This window comes from Ascaphus truei, chromosome 20 (assembly GCF_040206685.1).
Source record: "Ascaphus truei isolate aAscTru1 chromosome 20, aAscTru1.hap1, whole genome shotgun sequence".
NCBI lineage: Eukaryota > Metazoa > Chordata > Amphibia > Anura > Ascaphidae > Ascaphus > Ascaphus truei.
The window spans coordinates 6974421-7000690 of record NC_134502.1 but is presented as its reverse complement, the minus strand read 5'-3'; the positions used below and the strand labels follow the sequence as shown (position 1 = coordinate 7000690).

Below are 26270 nucleotides of genomic sequence, written 5' to 3'. Positions count from 1 at the left end.
TGTGTGTGTGTGTGTGTGTGTGTGTGTGTGTGTGTGTGTGTGTTTGTCTGTGAATGAATACATACACCAACCCACAGTCAGTCATAGTCACCCACCCACTCGTCAGTCACCCACCCAAGTGTCACCCACCCAAGTCAGTCAGTCACCTACCCAATTGTCAGTCAGTCACCCTCCCACCCACAAGTCAGTCACCCACCCCGTCATCCACCCACCCCCCACACCCACTCTCTCTCTCTGTCTCTCTCTTTCACCCACACTCTCTCTGTCTTATCTTAACTGCCCTATCCTACACCGAAATAACCTATACTGCTTTCTTCCAGATCTGACTCTCAAGCTTCACAGAGGAGATATCAGAATCCCCCCTAACCCAGAAGACAGGTAGGGAATACCCCAGTCCCATACTGAATCCCCCCCTTGTCTTTTTTCACATAGGATGTAGCATTGGGTATCTTTGTCTTTTGTTGAAAATATTAAAATAAACAGATTGCATTGTAATGTTTTTTTATTAACAAGAAAAAAGTTAAGTAAAAGTTGTGCGCTAAAAAAAAATTCTGAGGTAGTTGCGCTATTGGGGGGAGGGGGGTGGATGCCCTGCTCCTTTCATTTATCCTGGGCCCCATGATTTCTGTTGGCGGCCCTGGTAACAAGTATATAAAAGCAACAGAGACAACAGTTTTAGGTGGTTTATTGTGTCTGAGTAGGCGTCCTGTTTTAAAATTTATTTGACCTTGTGAGTCCGACCTCTGTCTTTCCCCATGAGATGTTCTCTCGAGTTCATGTCGGGTCGGAACAATATAATGAAACATTTGGGCACAAACATGCAGACCACCAGAGCCCAGCTGGAAGACAGGATGGCGAAGATCTCCATGGCCACGGTGTACTTGCCACGTGCACTGAGGGAGGCCGGGATATAGGACACCCAGACACTGAGGAAGGCCAACATGCTGAAGGTGATGAACTTGGCCTCATTGAAGCTGTCTGGTAGCTGTCTGGCCAGGAAGGCCACGATGAAGCTAACAGTTGCCAGCAGACCGAGATATCCTAGCATGCACCAGAAGATGATGGGGGAGCCCTCGTTGCACTCAATGATAATGACCCCAGATTTGGTTTGGGTGTTATGTTCTGGGAAGGGAGGTGAGAATGAAAGCCAGAAAATGCAGAGAAAAGTTTGAATAAGGATGCAGAAAATGACAACAAGATAAGACACTCGAGGGCTGGTCCACTTCCTTAGGTTGCTACCAGGCTTGGTGGCTTTGAAGGCAATGACCACCATGATGGTTTTGGCCAAGATACATGAGACGCAGAGAGAAAAGACCATACCGAACGCCACCTGGCGCAAAAGACACTTTTCAGGTTGGGGGTAACCAATGAAAGCCAAAGAGCAGAGGAAGCAGAGGGACAGGGACAACAGGAGAAGACAACTGAGGGTGTAGTTATTGGCTCTGACAATGGGAGTGGTCTTGTAGTGGATGAAAAGTGCAAAGATTATAACTGGGACTAAAGAGGAGGAGACACTTGTAGTGGCCAAGGTGACACCCAATGGCTCTTCATAGGAGAGGAATTCTTCGGATTTTGGAAGGCATCTGTCTTGAACGAGATTAGCCCACATATGCCACGGACATTTAGAGCAATGAACAGAGTCTGAAAGAGAGAAAAAAAATGAATGTAATAATTTATCAAGTTATGTTCAGAATTGATGTTGGTTTTCTAATTCTTCTAAAATCGGCTCACCTGTTTGGTTGGAAATTTCACCTTGGGGACAGAGGACACATTGGAAGCAGCAGATAGGCCGCCCTCCCAAAGTTGCCTTCCTGAAACCAGGGGGACAACTGTTACTGCAGACGGAGAGAGGGACCTGGAGGAGAATGAAGATATGACTGGGATACAATACTATAAAAAGAACAAACTCTGTCCTGACTTGTTGAGACAGACTGGATGATGGAGATATGACACTGCACTGCATGTTGAAGGTTGAGTCATTTTATTGAACCACAGTGGGACAGATAAGACTTTTTGTAAGTAAATGAATGAGCGGGTACATTTATATCAAGTGTTTCCACCTATTACCCAATTCCACCATCCATATAACTCCTCCCCATATAACAGCCCCATATAACCGCGCCCTATAACTCCTCCTATTGCCCATATAACCACCCCCTATAACTCCTCCTATTACCTCCCTATACATTACATGTATCTCCTCTCCATGACAGTACCTTACCTCCTTTCCACCTGACACCCAATGCACGACACTGGCATTGATGGTGAAAACCTGTCCAATGGGAGCTCCGGTATCATAGCTTCCCACCTTGACCTGCTTTATGCCGCCCTCCGGGCTCAGCTGCCAGTTCACTATATCATACACCGCAGGTGGGTCCCCGTTCTCATTAAAGAAGAGTTCCCTCCCACTGCCCGTTCTCATGCGCACCTTCTTCACATAGTGCAAGAGCTGCGGAGAGAGTAGGGAGGTTATATCGGCCCAGAGTTATTAAAGGCAATGGATCTCGTAAGGGAATGGGAACCAATGGAGTTGTCAAAGGAAACTCATTGAAAGCAAAGGGACTTCAATAATTTTAGTAAAGTCGTTCTGCTGTCCAGAGGTGCTGGTAATTTACACTCGGTGAGAGATGTGTGCAGAGGTACACAATGGAGACCGTTTTAAAGGTGAAATTAATATAAGGCTTTATTGCCTGTTGATTTAAACTATACAGCGAACAAAAAATATACAAAAAAAAATAAACACCTATCCCTGTGTAAGGGCTAACTTACTATCCCGGTCCCTCTCTGCATGGCTGGGGGGGAGGAACTCCTTACCCACTTGTCACCCCAAAGTCTCAGTGGTACCATAACGCAGGTGGCCCTTCAGGTCAGTGGTGTCCGGGTAGGTGTCTGCTTGAGGGTCCAGGCATAGAGGTCAGGCCCCCTTTTGTCTTGCTCCCAGAACACAGCCCCCCTTTTCCTTCTGTCTGCTCCCTTGTGAGCTAAGGAATCCCCTGCATGTTTCTCAGATTAGGACTTTTAGAAAAAGCCTGATCAGCCAGGTAGAGTGTGGTTGATCGCCTGTGTCAAATAAACCAGCAACTTCTGGATTTAGGGGCAGCTTCTCTCTAACAGTGATAAGTCCCTGTTACACACTCAAATTGGGTATGTTGTCGTCATATAACCTCTCCCTATAGCTCATTCTATTTTTCCATATAACTGAACTCTATAACACTTCCTATTGCCCAATAAAACCTCTTGCTATAACTCTACCAATTACCCCATATAACCCCTCCCTATCACTCTTCCTATTACCACATATCACCCCATTCATAATAACTCTTCCAAGTGCTCCATATAACCACTCCATATAACTCCTATTACCCCATATAAATGCTCCTTATAAGACACTCAATTGCTCTGAATAACCCCTCCCTATAACTCATCCTATTGCCGCATACATATAACTGCTCCCTATAACTCCTCATATTGTTTCATATAACCCCTCCCTATAAATCCTCCTTTTACTCAATAGAACCGCTCCCTATAGAGTAGATCCTCAAAAGTCTGTTAAATATTTAATGATATGTTAACTTCCGTTAACATCTCGTTAAGTGCAAACAACAATCTTCAAATCTGAGTAATGATGCGTTCTGGGCAGTTTTCAGCCATAACGAGCCCTTGCGTTACTATACCAAATGTTAGTGCTAGTGATATGCAAAAGAGGTGTTCCCTCTAACGACGTATACAGTGCCCCCAGAGTTCTGTTATAGTTACTGCAGGGATGTAATGTAGCGTTAGTTAGGTCAGAGCTAAAGGTGGCGTTAGTCCCGTCCAGACCCTGAAATAGGTCTGTTCAGGGCCAGGATACGTGTAAAACCCCAGTTAGTTAAATCGTACCTATCATATTGTTATTGACTGGGTTATATTCCTCTCCTGTCTTCTCTCTTTTTTTTATTTACTTTATTTAATCAACTATTCAGGAATCCTGATAAAAGTAACACCATTTTTGGGTAAGAAAGGCTTAACTCCATGTTATTTGAAGGCAATGCCAAGCAGTGCTAACTTCACATGGCATTAAGACCTATACGCAAATGATGTCGCTAACGACTGTTGCTTTTGCATATATTTAGCTTTGTAAATACCCGTTAAACTCAGGGAAGCTAATGGACATTATATACTTAGGTAACATCATGTTAGTAGCCCAGATTTAATGGAGGTTTCTGTATCTCTTCCTATTACCCCAAAGCTATTCTCTGTGACTTGACCAGTGTAGTACAAAGTACAAGATGCCATATTGATGGCCTGGAGAAATGGAGATTGGTTGCAGACTGGAATACCTTTGAGTAGACCGACAATAGAGTTATTCAGAGATTAAATGATAATATACAGAGTTTACCAAACTTCATACGTTTCTTCTTCAAGTGTGATCTGGCAGTCCAGTTAGAAGGAAACATATATCTCCTGAGGTTATGAGGAGGTACATGGAGTGGTGAGATTATACATGTTTCCTTCTATTTGTGCTGCTACAGTACACTCAGAGATGAAACCTATAAGGTTTGGAAAGCTCTGTACACTATTATCTCATCTCTAATGTTGGTATACCAAAAGGATTTTGATATAATTTCATTTTTACTGTATTATGAAGTTCTCTAGATGTGTGTTTATTAAAGATCTGTACCTGCCATGGTCTGAAACTCCAAATATCTGAGCATCTGCCATGTGAAAATGGTCCTTCTCCTTCACGACAGTCGGTCAAATCTTGCAAAGCTTTGGCAACAACACGAACCGCATTATAGACACTGTAGGTTACCCTTAAGCTGGAGACATCATTGAAGCGGTTCTGGGTGTTTTCTAGATTTTCTGCTCCCGTACACTGTTTTGTCGCTGATGAGCCTGTTAATTTTTTTTGGTCCGGGAACTTGCAGCTGAAAGCTTCCTCCCAGAATATCTTCACCCACTCTCCTCCCGCAGACATGGAGGGGTTGATGCTGTTTAGAAACTCTCTAAACCCCGGGATAGTCCCACTCGGGAGGGCAAAGCCAATTGTTCCAGAAAGAAGTCCTGAGTATTTGTCCACTGATACGAAGGGGGAGGTAGCCCAAGCTTCACTGGCCAACCATATCTTCCCTGTCACCTTTTGTCTCAACAGCTCATCCAGAAGGAAGGACAAGTCAATATCAGAGGAGAAGATGAGCACCGCCTTGGCCGTTGACTCTTTGATGACCCGGGCAATGTGTGGAGCATTGCGGTCAGTCTGATTTATCCTGATATACTCTGTGAAGGCCACGCAAGTTCCAGCCTTAAGTATCTCTCTCCTGATGACCTGGATGCCCTGTTGCCCATAATCATTGTCCACAGCCACCAGCCCCACCCAGGTCCAGCCGAAGTGTAACACCAGCTGGGCCAGTCCCTGGGACTGGAAGGCGTCGCTGGGGACAGTCCTGAAGAAGGAATGGAACTGTGTACGGTCGCTCAGGAGGGCGCTTGTGGAGAAGTGGCTTATCTGTTAAGAGTAAAATGCCGGAGTTGTTGGTGAACATTGCTGAATCAGAATTGTTTTCAGGATTATATGGGTTAATGTAATATAGTCTCCCAGATGTCAAATTGGAGAAAAAATGGAGCAAAAATAGTGCAAAAGAACAGTACGACATTTAACAAAGTGAAAACTCCCAATTGCTTTCAATGAGAATCCTTCAAGGTTTTTGGTGCTGGATTTACAAAGGTTTGGGATCTAGAAGACTTTAGTAATTCATCACTGCATTAAATCTCATGGTAAATATTGCATTATGCTTAATAATTCATTGTTTCGGCGGGTCTAGCGGTCTGGGGCTAGTTTTAAGGGGTTAAAAAGCCCTGTTGCTGAAGGCTGTTTTGGGGGGTAAGTGCAGGGTAACCTTGCCAGATGGAGCTCAGTTATGGTAATGCCTGGTGTTGGCAGGGTGGGTGTGTGGGCAGGGCTCATTGTGCTTTCAGTTCCTGGGGCCCATTTCGCGGCTGGTGTAGGGTCCGCTGAATGGCAGGGACTTGGGATGGTCCCAGCAAATGGGCCATGATTTAAGTGTCATTGGCCTTACCTGTTGGTGGAGTGCCTCCCCTTTTGCTGTATATAAATAAAAGCTGTGGCCATTGCAGCCACAGACCTGTGTGTGTGTGTATGTGTGTGCTTATTTGGGGGATATTGTGAAGGGTTGGGGAGCAAAATCACAGGCTCTTTGTCATGTGATCTGCTTACATATGCATGTCTTACTGACACTGGTTTTCTTTTTACTTGTGTTGCTTAAATCTGCCAGGTCTGTGGAAATATTACTCTCGGCACCTAGGAGATCAGAAAATTCAACGTTACCTGCGGGTATCGGTACAGCCCCAGGATATGTGCCATCAGAATTGTGTTTGTAGAGACAGAGTGGCCAATGACAGCTGCCAAGGGGACACCACGATGGCACCTAAAATTGGGTACAGGTGTCCCACGTCCCGTTAGCACCTGTAGGGTTCCTGCTACTGCCCACTGAATCACTGTGCATGAATCATAGATATGGAGGCCCAGAGTGATGTTGGGTAGAAGCTCAAGGTCCCTGTTGATCTCCTGCACGGCAAACCGCATGGCCTGGACACGCTGGTAATTCTCGAAACGGAACCTGAATGTGAGAGTGGGGTTGGGAAATCTGATGAGGCAATTTAACCACTATGATATTTCGAGGATCAAACAATGAGTCATACAGTATATTAACGATTGAAGAATGGGCGTGTATAGATAAACTATGACATGATAGCAAAGAGTCAAGAAAAAAGTACGTGTACTAACAATAGCAGGGAGATCCCCCATGGGTGCACAGGAATCCCCCATCGAATGGAGGTATAACTGTTAATATAGAACACACATGGACTTGATAATCAATGAAGTACATTTAGTTTAGAAGGATTGACGTGTCGACCGTGACAAATGGCTATGTGTAACGGAGTGCTCACCACAAACAAGGCGTAACCGTGAGGCCGAGGTGGGGATATATACATCACCAACCCACCGCTTTGTGGGCGCGTCTGGAGTGTAGATAGGTTGAGGTAGCCGGGTTGGGGTTGGAGAGGTATGCACGATTAGAGATATTTGCCATGGTTGGGGTTGGAGAGGTGCGGATCTTTGAAAGTACTTAGCCGTGGTCAGGATTGTAGAGGTACGGATCGTCGTGGTAACTGATGTCAGGAGTTTAGAAGAGTTTAGAAGAGCGGAGTCCAGAAGAATAGCCGAGGTCAGAAACAGAGGAACTAGGTACCGGAGCACAAGACCAGACTGTGGAGGCAAGGGTAGCAGTGAACACTTCGCACATAGGAAGGTTTATGCTCAGCCGATTTGTCAGTGGCCGGCTGAGCATATATAGGACACAGGAACCAATGAGGTAACAGACTGGAGGAGGACTGTCAGTAAGACTGACTGTGATAGGAGGACAAGGTGCTGGAGACAAGTGTGGGGAGGATCCCAGAAGCAGAAAGATGATGCGGCCCTTGCACGCGCTGACAGCGCGCCACGTGTGCGTTATGCGCACCGATGACGTTGCACGTGGGCGGAGTTTGGAGGCGGGACCGGAGAGAGTGGTATTAACATCCACGCGGGATGCGTGTGCGCGCCTAGCATGGCGGCTGGTCCCAGGAGAAGGGAGAGAAGCGTCATGGATGACGGAAGGAGCGGGGGACCGATCACGGGTTGGGGTAAGTGACAAGTGCACCGAACACATTGCGGATCACAAATACTGACAGTACCCCCCTCAGGAGCGACCTCCGGGCGTATCAGGAAGGGCTTGTGCGGATATTTGGCATGGAAGAGCCGGACAAGCCTGGGAGCATGAAGACGTGACAAGGATACTGGATTGATCCTCTGGAAATCCTGGAGTCCAAGATGAACTGGACCTCATACTCCTGTTGGCCCTGTACGAGGAGAAGAGCCGGAAACGAGGTTGAATCAGGGAAGTGAGGATCCCGGATAGCCGGCTTCAGCAGGGAGATATGGAAAACCGACGGGATCCTCAAAGAGGGAGGAGGGCGTAGACGGTATGCCACCGGGTTAACCTTCTCCAAAATGGTATAGGGGTCAATGAACCTAGGTGCCAGTTTTAGCATAGGGACCTTGAGGCGGATGTTCCTTGAAGACTACCACACCCTGTCTCCTCGGTTGAATTCTTGAATGTTCCTTCGGTGACGGTCCGCCTGTGTCTTCTGTCTAGATGTTGCCCTCCTAAGAGTCTGCTGAATTATTTTCTATGAATTCTGTAGCCAGCTAATTTTGTTGTTTACTGCCGGTACCCCAGAACTGTGTGTGGTGATGGGCAGGAGAGATGGGTGAAACCCATAATTGATGCAGAAGGGCAACTCCATGGTGGATTCACGGCGCAGATTGTTGTGCGTGAAATCGGCCCAAGGAAGAAGGTCAGTCCAGTCATCCTGAAAAAACGAATTGTTGAGAGAAAGAACTTCGATATAAACTGTGACCCACGATCGGAAACGATGACCTGTTGCACCCCATAGAGGCGGAAAATTTATTTGACAAAGATGTCGGCTAGTTTGGGAGAGTTGGGAAGGCCCTTCAACAGAATAAAGTGGGACTGCTTAGATAAGCGGTCTACCACTCCTAAGATGGTGTTCATCCCTTTAGACATGGGCAGTTCTACTATGAAGTCCATGAACAGTGTGTCCATGGATGGTCCAGGATGGGAAGAAGTCGAAGGAGTCCTGATGGTTTGTTCCGAGGAGTCTTATTCAGAGCACATCGAGTATGCAGCAACAAATTCCTTAAAGTCCATCTGCATGCTGGGCGACCAAAAGGTCCGCTAAACAAGGTTGGTGGTTCTTCTAGTACCAGGATGTCCAGATGACTTGGAAGAATGACCCCATTCAAGAACATTCCTCCGATGAGGTGGTGAGGTAAAGAATCGCCCTTCTGGAACTTCAAGACCTTCTGGAATGTGGAACTGATCTTGTACAATCTCTCTCAAGGCATCAAAGGTGTTAGCAGAAAGTATGTATTTAGAGAGAAGTATGGTTTCCTGACGATCCTTGGTTTTGTCGGCCACCAAAAACTGACAGTAGTGGGCATCGGCCTTGACATTTTTTGAACCAGATAGGAAAGAAATAATATAATTGAAACAGGAAAAGAAAAGTGATCACAAGGCTTGTCAAGCCCCTAGGCTACGAGCGCCCTTGATGTAGAGTAAGTTCTTGTGGTCAGTCAAGATGGTAATAGGATTCTCCATGTCTTTTAAAAGATATCTCAATTCTTCTAGAGCTAACTTGATAGTTAGAAGTTCCCGGTTACCTACGTCATAATTTTGTTCAGATGGAGAAAAACATTTCGAGAAAAAGGCACATGGATGAAGTCTGGCTTGAGGAGTCCTTCTCTGAGACAGAATAGCTCCGGCCCCGACGACTGATGCATCAGCTTCCAAGGTGAACGGTAGTTTGGGATCCGGATGTATGAGGATGGGTGCAGAAAAGAAGGTGGTTTTCAGATGATCGAAGGCTTGGCTAGCCTTCGGTGATAATGAAGTAGGATCCGCACCTTTCTTCATTAAGGCTGTAATGGGAGCTACTGCAGAAGAGAAATTTTGAATGAACCTGCGGTTTTAATTCGTGAAGCCCAAAAAGCACTGTACAGCCTTGAGAATAGTGGGACGAGGCCAATGCAGGACCACCTTCACTTTAGCTGGATCCTTGGTGAGACCAGTGTCAGAAATGATGTATCCGAGAAATTCCGTGGAGGTTTGGTGGAGCTGACAGTTTTCCAGCTTGGCGAACAAATGTTTTTCACGTAGGCGTAGCAGTACCTGTTTGACATGGCTGATATGTTCCTGTGAAGACTAGAAAAAATCATTATGTCATCAAAGTAGACGATAACAAACCAATTGAGCAGGTCCTTGAAGATTTCATTAATCGGCATTACAGAGGCCGAATGGCATGACAAGGTATTCATAATGGCCATCTCGAGTATTGAAAGCCGCATGGGCGGAGTCTGGAGGCAGGACCGGAGAGAGTGGTATTAACATCCACGCGAGATGCGCGATGCCTAGCGTGGTGGCTGGCCCCAGGAGAAGGGAGAGAAGCATCATGGATGACGAAAGGAGCGAGGGACACAATATTATTTATATCTGGTCATTTATCCTTTTGCCAGTGCTCCTCTCTTCTTTTTCTACCATTTGCTAAAGAACCTGAAAGAGGGTTGAGCGAATAGAAAAGGAGTTTCATGCCATTAAACACGTCGCTGAAATTAGATAACTCTTCTCCCATGTCGTACTAACCCTTTAACCCATTAAATACGTCCCTGTCATTAGGTCACTTTGCTCCTATGTGGAACTGACTGTTAAACCCATTAAATCCCTCACTGTCATTAGGTCACTTTGCTCCTATGTGGGACTGACCCTTTAGCCCATTAAACACATCCCGCTCATTAGGTCACTTTGCTAATAAGTTTTTTTACAGAATCCCTTAAAACTATCTATGCCCAATGAAGTAAATCAATCTCTTCAGTGGTAAATCACCAACACCGTTAAAATTCTATAGAGGGTGCAGACAGGGTTGCCCACTTTCACCGCTCTTATTTAATATGGTGATTGACACCTCTGGCTATCGCTTTAAGAGAATCAATTAAAGGGTTAGACATTGGGAACCAAATAATAAAATTGGCTCTATATGCAGACGATTTGCTTTTGTTTTGTGCAGATCCGACTAACCACTTACCGCTAATAATGCAAATTATTGACAACTACCAAACTTTTTCAGGCTATAAAATAAATTTGATAAAATCTGAGTTTTTTTGGCTGAGGTTAGGAACTCTAGATTTAATAGGCCCACCAACACTATTTAAAGTCGCTAAGGATTCCATTAAGTATCTAGGTATTCAGTTTCCCCTGAACCTACAGAAGCTGTACGAGCTGAATTATATTCCCATCATAAACAAAATTGAGAGAGAGATGGCAGGATGAATGAATCTATGATTAACTATGTCTGGTAGGATTGCTTTAATTAAGATGGTTTCTTTCCTGAAACTTCTGTACTTAATTCAGACACTCCCCTCCTTATAAAGAAAAAAAATATTATACAAATAAATTGAATCTTTCCAATTTTATTTGGAACAACAAAAAACACAGGATCAGTCTACAAAAGCTACAGACCGATAGAGAACAGGGGGGTCTAGAACCTCCCCGATGTGGGAGCGTTTAACCTGGGGATGCTGACTAGGTACATTAGGGATTGGCTACTTGACAAGGCAGAGTTTGTGAATTCTGGAAAAGAGGGACAGCTGGCTCACCCATATTCCCTGGGGTTTCTGCTCTCCCACACTCCCTGGGGTTCCTGCTCTCCCACACTCCCTGGGGTTCCTGCTCTCCCACGCTCCCTGGGGTTTCTGCTCTCCCACACTCCCTGGGGTTCCTGCTCTCCCACACTCCCTGGAGTTCCTGCTCTCCCACACTCCCTGGGGTTCCTGCTCTCCCACGCTCCCTGGGGTTTCTGCTCTCCCACACTCCCTGGGGTTCCTGCTCTCCCACACTCCCTGGGGTTCCTGCTCTCCCACGCTCCCTGGAGTTCCTGCTCTCCCACACTCCCTGGGGTTCCTGCTCTCCCACACTCCTTGGGATTCCTGCTCTCCCACACTCCTTGGGGTTCCTGCTCTCCCACACTCCTTGGGGTTCCTGCTCTCCCACACTCCCTGGGGTTCCTGCTCTCCCACACTCCTTGGGGTTCCTGCTCTCCCACACTCCTTGGAGTTCCTGCTCTCCCACACTCCCTGTGGTTCCTGCTCTCCCACACTCCTTGGGGTTCCTGCTCTCCCACACTCCTTGGAGTTCCTGTGCTCCCACACTCCCTAGGGTTCCTGCTCTCCCACACTCCTTGGGGTTTCTGTTCTCCCATGCTCCCTGGAGTTCCTGCTCTCCCACACTCCTTAGGGTTCCTGCTCTCCCACTCTCCCTGGGGTTCCTGCTCTCCCACACTCCGTGGGGTTCCTGCTCTCCCACATTCCTTGGGGTTCCTGCTCTCCCACACTCCCTGGGGTTCCTGCACTCCCACACTCCCTGTGGTTCCTGCCCTTCCTACAGGATAAGGATAATGCAAATAACACTCTAATGGCATTATGTTTGGAGATACTCTAAGAGTGGGGCATAAAGTCAGAAAATATTTAAAACTACCACTGAGAGTATACAGGCTGTTACCGATTGTATGGAGAGAACGCAGTTTTAAAGACTGGGGCCAGTAGAAGATGTGCTCCTGTTGCAGACTGTTGTAACATGGGCACTAAGGGGGTGGGGAGAGGGGAATGGACGGGAATGAGGATGGGACCCCTGCTCAGCCAATCAACATTGTGAAGTATGGTGCTACTCCCAGGGTAATACGAGATGAATGCAGAGAGAGAACAAGAACCCTGATAGACTGAGAGCACTCAGATACTGAAATGTAATGGTAGATACAGTACTATTCAAAATATAGTTTTAATGGTGAATAAAACAAGAAAAAACACAAAAGCGCACCAAGATGAGAGATAGATATTGTATTAGCAACAAATAATAAAATTAGTAACTTACATATAAAATTTCTTTAATAATCCCCGATTCTGGTGTCTATCACAGGAGTAGGGCATCACATAGGAAGTATGAAGGGTAATCTCAGTTCTGAGAGATCAGACCCGCGCGCTAGGGCTGTCTCTGTTCACTCTCCTGTCCTCCACGTGTGGTAGCGTGGTGCAGAGTGTAGCACACATGTGCAGGAACCGGGGCCTTCAATAGGTGTCCTTAGGATGCCTGTCCGTTTTTGATAGCATAGAAACGATCGGAAATGAGCAGGAACGGTACACTTGAGTGTGTACTGGTGGTGGGTAGTAAAACCGCCAGCCACAACAGAGCGCGGCCTGAACTTTTCATTTTAATGGTGAATAATTCAAATGAATGGGGTATAGAATATGAACACGACGAATACTAATGGTGAGGAACCAAAATAAATCACGAGTGTGATAAACACGTTGGAGGGGGTATAGTGCTACAAAAAGCACCAAATGGGGGCTCCGGACCAGAGCACCTGTACTTTGGTAAATTTAAAAGAGTAATTGGTATGATTTAAGTTAATAGTCACTTAAGTCATTGTTTAGTGTTTACCAATATTAAAAAGTGAGAGGGGGAGTCTCAAATTAGCCAGATGCATGAGAATATATCACAGCTAATAAGGGACCGATCACTGATCAGCAAATAGGTGTGTCCCTAAGAAAACCTGGTAACTTGTTAATGCTTAAGGATAACTCTTTGTATTAACAGGACTGCTTATAATCTGTAAATAGTATCCAAATAAAGAATCAGTAACCTGTACACAAATGTAACATTTACCAGCTTTTCTTAGGTCCCTTATTAGCTGGGATATATTGTCATTCATCTGGCTAATATGGCCTTTATTCTGTGGGTTTATGGCTCACACTGTTGTGTCCTGATCAGACACTCAGCGAGCCATCCCAAACTCACTGCGCATGAGTGGTATGGGGATTTGAGACTCCCCCTCTTACTTTAATATTGGTAGACACTAAACAATGACTTAAGTGACTATTAACTTAAATCATACCAATTACTCTTTTAAATATACCAAAGTACAGGTAATCTGGTCCAGAGCCCCCATTTGGTGCTTTTTGTAGCACTATACCCCCTCCAACGTGTTTATTAGTTGGATATACTTAGAAGGGGATATGAATCCTAAAAAGATTCTTTACCTATGTTTACCACACTCTATAAGATTTATCTATTTTGGTTCCTCACCATTAGTATTCGTCGTGTTCATGTTCTATACCCCATTCAATGTAATTATCCACCATTAAAACGATATTTTTAATAGTATCTACCATTACATTTCAGTATCTGAGTGCTCTCAGTCCATCAGGGCTCTTTTTCTCTCTCTGCGTTCATGTTTTCACGTGGGAAAACACATTTTCCCAACTGTTACGGGAGGCCAGACAATTACACCTTTATACCGGGATCTGAGCAAAACCAAGAAGAAAAACAAATTGCTATTTATTTCTTTGAAACAGACGTACACACAGTGGATTACAGTTATGCAGCCGAAAACACACTTACTGGGGGTCTGGGGAAGAAACTAGACTTTCCTAGCCCTTTACAGTCCTTAAAACAAAGTTTGCAGTTTACTTGGACTTGTCCCGAAATGTCCTTGGACTCAAATCGACACGAAGATCCACACGCAGCCGCTGGATAAGCTCCGGAGCGATGAAATAGTTTGACCGCGAGTTAGTCCCAAACCGCCTGGAACGCAAATCGGCATGTAGTTCCAGCCGCGACCGCTACGTTTGATTACTAGAACTTGGCCGCAAAAAGTCTGGACTTAGAAAATATTTCTGCTCAAAATCCTGGAAGCCGGCTCGCTGCTATTTCTCTCAGAGCATCTTTTGGTGATTTCGAATTTGCCGCTGCTGTCTTGGCGCTTAGAATCTCCTGAGCTGATTGGCTGCTAGGCTTCTTATAGGATTTCAGTCCCATTCACAGAATACCTCAACCAATCAGCGCGGGGGAATATTTCCACCAGCCTATCAGCGATTTGCCGGTACTCTGAAGCTGGGCTGGCATGGATCTCAGTTCTGCAAATGGGCATGCGCCAACCTGGCACCTCTGCCACTTCGCATATTGAACCCCCCTGCTGGGCCAGGCTCCTCAGAGACTGGGGCTGGGCAAACGGTCGCCGGATAGCCCTTATTCATGCCAGGACGTGGGTACTCAAGCATTACCCCGGTACTCCGCCCACCCTAACACCTTGGCATCTCTGAGACTTTAAAGTCCGGGACCCGAGCAGACTCAGTGGCACCAAGCCGGGTGCCACCTGGTCTCTCGGAACCAGGGACGTGGAAATTCCCCAGCTCATATACAGTGCATAAAACATATATACCTTTATACACCATGTTAATAAAAATATCACAACATTCTTCTAAGTCCCTCGTCCCCTAGGATCTACTGAATAGACGCGCACGTTCATTTTCAGATCCCCTAGACCTTCCTATAAGAAGTAATTTAAAAAGTTGCTTCAAATAACGCTTAGGTGACGTTTCAGAGTTGCTTCTAATGTGCCGAAGCTGGACTTAGAAATCATTTCACTCTCACAACCTCATGGATGGTTGGAGACACTCCAACCCCCTATACCCGGTCTGGGTTCCTGGGCATATACTGAGGGGGACTCCCACCAAACTAGGGACCCCTGACTATACTGGGGATACGCGTATCCCTGTGCCCCTTTTACCTTTCTTGTCTGTGCTGAAGCAGGGCATCCTGGCGGTGAGCTGCCCTTCCATTGGTGCGTGCCGAACACGTGACCGCGTCGCGGTCAAAATTCATGTCTTCCCTGCCAGCGTAAGCATCACAGCGCTTTGCGCGCTCACACACACACGGCCGCTGGGGCCTGCCCCATAGAGGGCTGGGCTGTGGTGTGTGGCGCGCACGCCGCAGCACGCGCCGCAGCGGCCATTGGGGTCCCGGCCTTACTCCGGGTGCCAATTTCAGGGAACTGCAGATTAAGATATTGATCCGGGCTTTCCTCACCCCAGCACAACTAACCAAATGCCAACACATGTCTCCGATTATGTGTAAAAAGTTCTGCAGTACCGGCACCGATCTCTCACATTGCCTGTGGTACCGCAGAACAATAAAGACATGTCCTGACTTTAAACCAATGTTGTTTGGATACATGGGAGGCTCGAATACTTTGACTGTGAGTTTGCGGCTGCTGTCGGGAATGATTCTCCTTTAGGCACGCAAGCTGCTTCTTGTCAGCTCTCTACAACCATACGCTGCCACAATTGGACAATTAGAATCTTATCTGTTCGCAGTTATGAGGAGGGAAAAAATTTGACTCATTTGGAGATACTGTAGTATGAAAAGAACAGATACACTCCTGAGTAAATTGAAACCCTTTTTGGACACCCTGCCTCCCGATACTTTTACAGACTGGGTGTCCACTGCACTGCTACACAGGTCTTGGGATAGACTAGAGTAACTGTACGCGGAGGAGTCTGCAGCGAGATGCAAGGACCTGCAGAGCGCTATCTTTCCTCTCTTCTTTCTCTTTACCCCCCCCCACCCCCTCATCCCTGTTACCATTATTTTTATCATTTCAAGTTCAACTGTTGTTAAAAAAGTATCAAATGTTTTGTGTTTATGTTTTTTTCTTATAATATGCTCGCAGATAAAGAAATGTTAAAAAAATAATAACATCCCTGGCTTTAGGTCTCTTTGCCCCTACGTGCCACTGACCATTTTAAAGATGACATCAACAAACTGTTTTTAAGTCAGATTATAAAGAAATACATCTTACGTTTTGCAGACGGCCGGGCCGGGTTTCTCTGTGAAGCTAATTTTGGGGTATATTTTGTCCACGTGGAAGGGTAACACCCCACCGATTACGATGTCTCCAGCCTCCACAATCCCCCTGAGTTCGGTGTTATTGAGGCTGCACCCCAGCGTTAATGGTGCAGTGCAGAATAGCATAAGGTGCCACATTGTGCTATAAATAAATGGCAGCATTTTCTGGCATTCCCAAACTGTAGGGTCATGGATGTGACGTCTCCGGGAACTGCACGGGATAAACGCTGGCCCTGGGAAAAGGAGACCGTCGTCATTCACTTAATGTAAAGCTCGGTGACTTTTGTAGTTAATCAATCATCCTGTTGCAATCCTTAATCTATCAGCCCCGAAAGTTTCTGAGGCAGGATGGATGTGTTATAGGATTAGCAGAGGTGGTGAAGGGCAGGATGGAGGTGCAGTGACAGAGCTGTGTGTGTGTGTGGTCAGTACAGGAATAGCAGAGAGGGCTGCAGGGCGGAATGGAGGTCCAGTGACAGAGCTGTATGTGTGGGGGGTCAGTATAGGAATAACAGAGAGGGCTGCAGGGCAGGATGGAAGTGGAGTGATAGAGCTCTGTGTGTGGGGTCAGTACAGCAATAGTACAGTGGGCTGCTGAAAGTTTGGAGGTCAGTGACATGTTTGTGCGCATGCGTGTTCTGAGATCCATCATGGCCTATGGTGGAGTGAGAGGTTAGAAACATTTTGCCACCGATTTGAGGACTTGAAACTCACACACCTGTGGGAAAAGACTTTGTGGCCATTCCTGTGAGTAGTCCGGCAACTAAACTAGTGACCCTTATATTCCTTATATTCCATAACGAGGCTATTACTAAACAGGAAATTATATATTGGTGACAGAGACAATGTACTTTACAGGTGCGCCGACGAGTATTCTAAAACTTGCCTTGGAAAATCTGGGGCTATCACCAACAAGACCCAGGTACATGCTGGGTACATACTGGGTACATGCTGCAACATTTCAGTGACATTTCTGCAGAAAGACTAATGGCCCATCGGATTAACACAGCAGGGGTCCCTGGCAGTCCCATTCAGTTTGAATGGGACTGCCAGGGACCCCTGCTGTTAATCCGATGGGCCATTAGTCTGTCTGCAGAAATGTCAATGAAATATTGCAGCATGCACCCAGCATGTACCCAGCATGTACCTGGGTCTTGTTGGTGATAGCCCCAGATAAGTTTTAGAATACTCGTCGGCGCACCTGTACTTTCTGACCTGGAAAAGATAGAGGAGGAGATCTGGGAAGGAGGGTGGGTGTCGCGGTGTAAAGTTAAATGTGAGGAAAATTTGATATTGCTTACCATATCCCAAACTCCCTCTTTTTTGGGGGGGAGGGGGGGCAGAGGGGTCTGTTTCTACAATGACTAATGATGAAGCCACTCACGATGCCGGATGTATTGTTATAATGCTTTTATTATCGTACATATTGTAAGTACGATTCGTACTTTTTATAATATAGAAATCTTTTTTTACTGATCTGTGCTATGGATTTTATTTTTTCTCCTGCATTGAGGTACATTTCTCCTGAACCTCCTACACAAGAAAGTGTTTGCCACAGTTTTGGAGTTGTGTTTATATTTTCAACTACACTGTGAGTAGGCACTGTGAGTAGGCACTGTGAGTAGGCACTTCATATGAGATAATGCTTTTCATGATCCAGTATTTGCATAAGAACAGTTTCTCACTAATATTAGGCAATCCTTTTCCATGCTGCATACTCCCATTGGGCATTTTAAATATATTATCTCTGAAACGTCATAGGGGTAGGTTCATTGGCTCATCTGCTTTACATAGCAGTTACTGAGCCCCTACCAATTTCCAATTAGTGCAGATATATTACACCCCAGTGTCAGTCTGGACATCACACTCCATTGAATGGTAGGTGAATTTGTAACGCTGACAGATATATATATGTGTAAGTTTTATTATATTCACACCTGGGAATTTGTGCACCCAGTTTACCTCCATAGTAAAAGTAAGTATGATACTGGCTTTAGCCAGATTTTAATTGCACTACTCACATACACTCATGCTTTATTTAACCCCATGCGGGCTTACAAATGCTTTGGCCAAAGGGTTTAACAAAATACCCTTTTATATCTTAGCCTAATTGGTAGGAGCACAGGAATCGTTCTTTTTGTTTTTCTATTTGCATAAGAAACCTGCACTTAGATATTTTTTCTGCTTTTTTGGTGTTGAGTCTCTCCCATGCTCCCCCTGGGTTGTGAAGAAAATCTACAATGACCAAACCAGGCTTTGCTTTAAGTGGATCCAACAGACATTTAAGTGCAGGCTGTGAAAAAAATGAGGCGCAGTCAGTGTGGGGTTCTGGGGCATAATCATTCTCTGTCCTAATGTTGTGATGTGTAATTTGTGTGGGGGACAGGGTCATTCTTTGAGGGAGTGTCCTGAGGTAGAGCATATTAATGCCGCCCAGGACAGTGAGACAGCCCCAGCGGAGGAGACCCCTGTAGTGGAAGACACCCGGATACTTATTCAGCACTCATCTTCATTACAAAGTAATGGGATAAATGAGCTTGGGAATAGATCTCCAGTTATGCGATGTTCCCCGACCAGAATGAGGAGAGTGCTGGTATGGATAATGTATATCCTCTGAGCAGGGGGAGATCAGGAGGTAATGGGGGCAGGGTGGGGAGCTGGAGGAGAACAGGAGACAATGGGGCAGGATTAGAGCAGGAGCCAAGAGGAGCAGGAGGAGAAGCAGGAGCCAACAGGGTCAGGATGGGAAGCATGAGGTAATGAGGGCAGGATGGGAGCAGGAACCAATGAGGGCAGGATGGGAGCAGGAACCAAAGGGGGTAAGATGGGAAGCATGAGGTAATGAGGGCAGGATGGGAGCAGGAACCAATGGGGGCAGGATGGGAGCAGGAGGTAATGAGGGCAGGAACCAATGGGGGCAGTATGGGAGCAGGAGGTATTGAGGGCAAGATGAGAGTGGGAGGAAAACAGGCAGGATGGGAGCAGGAACCAACAGGGGCAGGAGGGGAGAAGGAGGTAATGTGGGCAGGAGGGGAGCAAGACGGGAGCAGAAGACAATGGGGGCAGGAGGGGAGCAGGAGGAAAAAAGGAGCAGGGTGGGATCAGGAGCCCACGGGGGCAGGAGAAGGAACCAACAGGGGCAGGAGGGGAGCAGGAGATAAAGGGGGCAGGAGGGGAGCAGGAGCTAAAGGGGGCAGGATTGGAACAGGAGGTAACAGGGGCAGGATGGGAGCAGGAGGTAGCAGGGGCAGGAGAAGAGCAGGAGCCAAAAAGGATATCGGGGATCACACTAGGGAGTTACAGATATCGGGGATCCCCACCTCGAATGCTTTTTGATGCACTAACCTTGGGGACATTATGGATAATATGGAGGAGGGAGAAATATCAGCAGCCCCCAAAAGTCAGGGAGTGGGGGAGGGAATAGCAGATACTGTGAGAGAGAAAGATGTGCAGCCTATTCAGGGCACACTATGAATGGTAACAGCATTAGAACCCACCGGAGACTATCACAGCCGCCACCAGTCTAAGTTCTTTCAAAACTAAGGCTGTCTCACATTTGAATCTGTGTCTGTAACTGTTACATACGTCTATAATATATATTACCTCTAACTGTGCATGCAATGTCTTGTATATAATACCCTGTTCACTTATGTAACTGTATTTGTAACCATGTATTATTTATTGACATAACTCTGTGCCCAGGACATACTTGAAAACGAGAGGTAACTCTCAATGTATTACTTCCTGGTAAAACATTTGATAAATAAATAAATAATTAAGATTACAATTCCCTGGGGTATGGCAGAATGGGACAAAGGGAATATGTGAAATGTTGCATTTGGGTATTTTTCTCCTTTGACTAACATGTACTATTTGATTATTTTTTTTTTTGGTTCAAATAGTTTTTATTGAGTAAGTTGAAAATAAACAATAAACAACAATACAAAATGTTTCAAAACAATGAGCGACAGTGCTTCAATAGTCTCTAGGCGTATTATATGCTTCATTTCATTATTATAGAATCAAATTAACTCCACCCAACCATTGGGTATCTCATCTGTCTGTTATTACTGAGATGCAGAAAAGAAAACAGCAAGGAAACATAGAGAGCAGAGAAAAAAGGAGATTGGGGGATTAAAGCTAAGGAAGGGGGAAAGGATGGGAAAGAAGGGAAGAATGAGGGGGTTCCTTGTTCCTTGCCGACAGAGCTTACCTTGCCATATTCTTGGTCCGTTTTTACCGGTTCTCCGGCTAACTTGTATTCTATTATTACTTTATCTACGCTTCACTTTCTCCCTCTGGTGTCCTTGTCAAAAGAAAAATGTTTTCATCTTTTTCTTGCCTAAATTATTCTCTGTGAGCCCACATCTCAGGTTTCCTCTATCTGGTTTGGACCAGCTACTTTGGACCCGAGAGAAGGGCCAGCCAGGGGCCCCAGATTTTATAATAGTATACATGTATACATGTCTGTCTATTACTGTGTGTGCGGGAGGTGATCAGTACAGGAATAGAGAGGAGACTGCAATGTAAGATATGGAGGTGCCATGACAGAGCTGTGTGTGTGTATTTGGGGGGGGGGGGGGCTGCATGTTAAGGATGGAGGTGCAGTGGCAGAGCTGTGTGTGGGGGGGGCTGCATAGTAAGGATGGAGGTGTAGTGGCAGAGCTGTGTGCGTGGGGGGGGCTGTATGGTAAGGATGGAGGTTCAGTGGCAGAGCTGTGTGGGGGGGGGCTGCATGGTAAGGATGGAGGTGTAGTGGCAGAGCTGTGTGCGTGGGTGGGGCTGCATGGTAAGGATGGAGGTGCAGTGGCAGAGCTGTGTGTAGGGGGGCTGCATGGTAAGGATGGAGATGCAGTGGCAGAGCTGTGTGCGTGGGGGGGGGGCTGCATGGTAAGGATGGAGGTGTAGCGGCAGAGCTGCATGTGGGGGGGGGGTGTAGTCAGTACAGGAATAGTAGATTTGTTGCAGAACAGAATAGAGGTGCAGAAGTGACAGAGCTGTGTGTGTGTGTGTGTGTGTGTGTGTGTGTGTGTGTGTGTGTGTGTGTGTGTGTGTGTGTGTGTGTGTGTGTGTGTGTGTGTGTGTGTGTGGGGAGGTTGTACAGGAATAGCATAGAAGGTGCAGGATAGGATGGATGGAGGTGCAGTGACAGAGCTGTGTGTGTTGTGGAGGTCAGTACAGGAATAGCATTGAAGGTGCAGGAAAAGGTGGAGGTGCAGTGACAGAGCTGTGTGTGTTGGGGAGGGCAGTACAAGAATAGCATAGAAGGTGCAGGATGGGATGGAGGTGCAGTGACAGAGCTGTGTGTGTGTAGCTGCATGGGAAGGATTGAGGTGCAGTGGCAGAGCTGTATGTGCGGTGACACTCACCTCTTCTGCCTCAGTCTCATACCGTTTCAATATGAAAGCCCCTTTTTATACGTGGGTAGATTTTCCTGTTAGGGAATTTAAATTCCCCTAGAGGATAAATAAGCAGTATACCTCACACTGCTGGAATACACAACAGCACAGTGCAGAATATAAATGCAGAGCACATATATTGCTACCATTGTCAAGCTGAAAGGGTTAATGGCAAAACATTTTAATGAGATATTGAGTTCAATTTCTTTGTACGCTTTGGGACTGCTAGTTCAATTTGGGAATAACATATCCCCCACTTTGGGACAGAACCTACAGTACACACCTGACTGAGAATATTTTCCTTGTGAGTATTTTTTATGCTCTGATAAAATGTGAATTTCATATGGAACAAAAATATGAAAGTGTTAATTAGGGGGAGGCTGGCACTGCCGGTGCCCACGCTGTACCTGTGCTGTAAATACATGGCATGGTGTAGTAGTGTGTGTGAGAGGGAGGCTGGCACTGCCGCTGCCCGCACTGTACTGTACCTGTGCTGTGTATATATGGTGTAGTAGTGTGTGTGAGGGGGAATCTTTTTTTTATTTTAAATACAAAAATACAAATATTTACAAATTCACAAAATACTAACAGAATAGCATCCAGAGAATGACATAAACAATACATTTATCTTAGAGAGATTCCCTTTTCAAGGATATCTAAACGCATCTCTCCAACCTCTCAGATTCCCTCTGTTATATACACTTTACATCTGATAGATAAATAACACAAAGTAATCAAGCAAGTTTCCTGCAAAAAGAAAATCTAATTCTTAATGTCCTTTAGACTAGAAAAGACTTGAGTCTGTATCTTTTCCCCTTAATACTATTCACATTAATTAGTTGCCACTTTCAGTGGAGAGGGGCACTTTGGCACATTTAGTGAATCACCACCACCCTTTTTTTTTCTTTTTAGCACCATTTTTCTTTTTGACCATTTTCTTTCTCCCGGGGGGACTCTCTGATGGCAGATTTCTCTTATTTGATGGACCGGCCATCTCAATGTCCTGAATAGATCCAGACTGCTGCGAGGTCTGACGGTCTGACATATCGGGGTCTGCGTCATCCATCTTTTCACCCCAACTCTTTTCCTCCAATACCTCATATGTATTGTGCTGCGAGATCTCTTCTTGGACAGTTTCTGTAGTTTTCTTTCTAGCTGAGCTGGTTTTGGCAGTCTTGTTTTACTTGTTATTGTTTCCCATTCATTATCGCCATCTGTGCGAGGTTCGCCGCCATCTTTGCAGGGTTCGCCGCCATCTTTGCAGGGTTCGCCGCCATCTTTGCAGGGTTCAACCCAAAATATCTCAGAATGCGCCAAAAGATTGTTGGCGAGCCCTCGTTACACTGAACATTGATGAAGTCAGACTGAGCCTTGGTTTTGTTCTCTTGGAAGAGCGGTGATAGAGATAGCGATGTGGTACACATCAGGAATTGAAGGAGGGTGCTCAGCTCCATGACCAGGTAGGACACTCGAGCACTGGACCACCTCCTTAGGTCACTGTCTGGTTTAATGGCCTTGAAGGCAATTACACCAATTATGGTCTTGGGCCAAGATTCAGGATATGCAGAGGTAAAAGACCCTACCAAAAGCAGCCTGGCAAGCAGACACTTCTCAGGTTGAGAGGTATCCAATGAAAGCCAAACACGATGGAAACAGAGGGACAATGGCACAAGGTGAAGTCAACTTAGAAAGTAATTATTGGTATGGACAATTAGACTAGTCTTGTAGTGAAGGAGAAGATGAATAAGTGAAGTAGACCTCTGTCACCATTAGTAGTTTGAGTAGTGTAAATTTTAATGACAGGTGCTGTAAGGGTATTAGATACAGTAATATCGGTGGTGATCAAGGAGTATTGATCAGAGAAAAGAAACCCTTATTATTAGCACACTCTTGTCATATACATGGTATCAATAATTAGTTGGACTTCAGTGGTCTCACAGTTAATTACTGTATGTCTGAGGAATGTCCAGATTCACAGAGGAAGTCAAAAAAATAATAAAATTTTATTAAGTCTAAATAGATATTTTAAAAACACATATACATTATTAAAAATCCCTATTGCTATGAGTGGTGGATATGTTTGGTCACAGATCAAACGGTATAATACCTTATGTGCACATATCTTGACTAACAGAGTCACAGCTGTATCTCAGGTCTCTTGACCAAAAGCTCAGAATCGCAGGTGTGTATTGATAGGTATTAATCACAACGTAATCACAAGAGAAACAGAACAAAATCTCTATGTGTACTATGAGGTAGGTATTAGGAGGTGTGGATAAGGGTGGGTGGTAAGCACAAACGGAAACCATATGCAGATATAGTGCAATGCTAATGTCACTGTGCTGTTATGTCAGAGCACAGATTATGCACATATATCTACTATTTCGTAGTATATGCTAAACTCCGCTTGCGTAATAAACCCTCTGGCTCTCTTACAACCTGAACCCCGCGCTCGCTGTGCTGGCGGGTTAGATCACAGAACCAGAATCACCCAGGTAAACCTTGCACTCAAATGAATCTCTGTATGTGTATAACCACAGAGAATCCCATGTGTAGCCGTAACAAACAAAACCTCTATGGCGCCAAAAGTACAATGCTCGTGAGTGCTAATTGTATATCTCGCTGTTTGCCTATTCGCACCACAAGCTGGCTGCCATGGTTGTTGTGTGTATCAATACAAGCCTGCTGTTAGAGCCGGTTACTGAAAGTCGCCACTCCGGTGACGTCACTCCTGTGACGCCTTACGTCCCGGGACGTATACACATACAGAGATTCATTTGAGTGCAAGGTTTACCTGGGTGATTCTGGTTCTGTGATCTAACCCGCCAGCACAGCGACGCGGGGTTCAGGTTGTGAGAGAGCCAGAGGGTTTATTACGCAAGCGGAATTTAGCAAATACTACGAAATAGTAGATGTGCATAATCTGTGCTCTGACATAACAGCACAGTGACATTAGCATTGCACTATATCTGCATATGGTTTCCGTTTGTGCTTACCACCCACCCTTATCCACACCTCCTAATACCTACCTCATAGTACACATAGAGATTTTGTTCTGTTTCTCTTGTGATTACGTTGTGATTAATACCTATCAATACACACCTGCGATTCTGAGCTTTTGGTCAAGAGACCTGAGATACAGCTGTGACTCTGTTAGTCAAGATATGTGCACATAAGGTATTATACCGTTTGATCTGTGACCAAACATATCCACCACTCATAGCAATAGGGATTTTTAATAATGTATATGTGTTTTTAAAATATCTATTTAGACTTAATAAAATTTTATTATTTTTTTGACTTCCTCTGTGAATCTGGACATTCCTCAGACATACAGTAATTAACTGTGAGACCACTGAAGTCCAACTAATTATTGATACCATGTATATGACAAGAGTGTGCTAATAATAAGGGTTTCTTTTCTCTGATCAATACTCCTTGATCACCACCGATATTAGTGAAGGAGAAGACACAGAATAGCTACAGGAATCATGGAAAAGGTGACACTGGTGGATGCCAAAGATGCACACAATGACTCCTCATATGAAAGGAACTAAATGGCTTTTGGGAGACACATGTAATTTTGGATGTTGCCCACTTATTCCATGGACACCCGGAGCCCTCAATTGAGCCTGGAGAAAAAGAAAGACATTACATTATCCAGTGTCATCAGATCATCTTGAAAACTGTTGATCTTTTGCAACCTTCTCACCTGTCTCGTTGGAGATCTCTCCCGGTGGATAAGGAATACATTGGAAGCAGCAGAGAGGCTCCCTTATTATAGCTGCCTTCCTGAAACCGGGAGGACAGCTGTGACTGCAAACAGAGAGATGGACCTGGGAGAACATTCACATTAAGTTGTCATCACAAAATATCCATTGGTCAGAAGTCCTTTCTGTTAATGCCTCTATGTGGGAGGGACAGAGTATGTCAGAGTATGTGACCCAGTAACTTCTGTACTTGGTACCGGGTCACCTTGTTGTATCAGGGATAGACTTAATTTTCCTACATTTCCTCTGAGTGTCTTGGTCTCTCCACAAGACACAGTGCCATAATAAATGTTTGGCATATGAAATCTATCTATTTGTCATTGAGTGTACGACAATGATGTGAAACTGTATTGGCCACTGTTATCTCTAGGTTATTCTACGTGTTATTGGGATCATTCTGTAAGGTATTTTACATAAAGATGGGGAAAGACTTACATGCTTCTGTATCGAACTTCTAGGAGTTTTATGACAGAGTTAAAAAAAAACTCCAACAAAACGATGTTTAAACTAATCCCTCAGTATATAAATGTACTCATAACTTTCCTTCTGTAATACTTACACACGTGAACTACATCAATAGATTTAGATGATTATGGCGAACGCAACAGTAATAAGCATGACCATCTTATCCCTAAATTTGAGCTACAAATGGATATCTGACTGTTAGTACCTGCTAGACCTCCCATATCTGGTCTTATCGCTTTCATCCCCCTGTCACTAATGCAAATATCAATCGTTTATACGGC

At 45.3% G+C, this 26270-nt stretch overlaps 1 protein-coding gene across 1 annotated transcript; it reads right to left on the bottom strand.

Moving 5' to 3' along the window:
- Window positions 1-718: 718 nt before the first annotated feature.
- On the bottom strand, window positions 719-6583 carry LOC142471458 (extracellular calcium-sensing receptor-like). Its single transcript, XM_075578257.1, has 5 exons — window positions 6326-6583; window positions 4661-5485; window positions 2222-2449; window positions 1732-1855; window positions 719-1641 (listed from the first exon to the last, which is right to left on the bottom strand). The coding sequence occupies exons 1-5, from the start codon at window positions 6581-6583 to the stop codon at window positions 719-721; spliced, it is 2358 nt and encodes a 785-aa protein (XP_075434372.1).
- Between the last annotated feature and the right edge of the window lie 19687 nt (window positions 6584-26270).

Coding starts and splice junctions, on each gene's coding strand:
- LOC142471458 (XM_075578257.1), bottom strand. CDS start 6,583: ATGCGGTTTGCCGTGCAGGAGATCAACAGGGACCTTGAGCTTCTACCC. Junction 5,486..6,325: donor GGCTGTACCGATACCCGCAG/GTAACGTTGAAT, acceptor TACTCTTAACAG/ATAAGCCACTTCTCCACAAG. Junction 1,856..2,221: donor GGGTGTCAGGTGGAAAGGAG/GTAAGGTACTGT, acceptor ATTCTCCTCCAG/GTCCCTCTCTCCGTCTGCAG.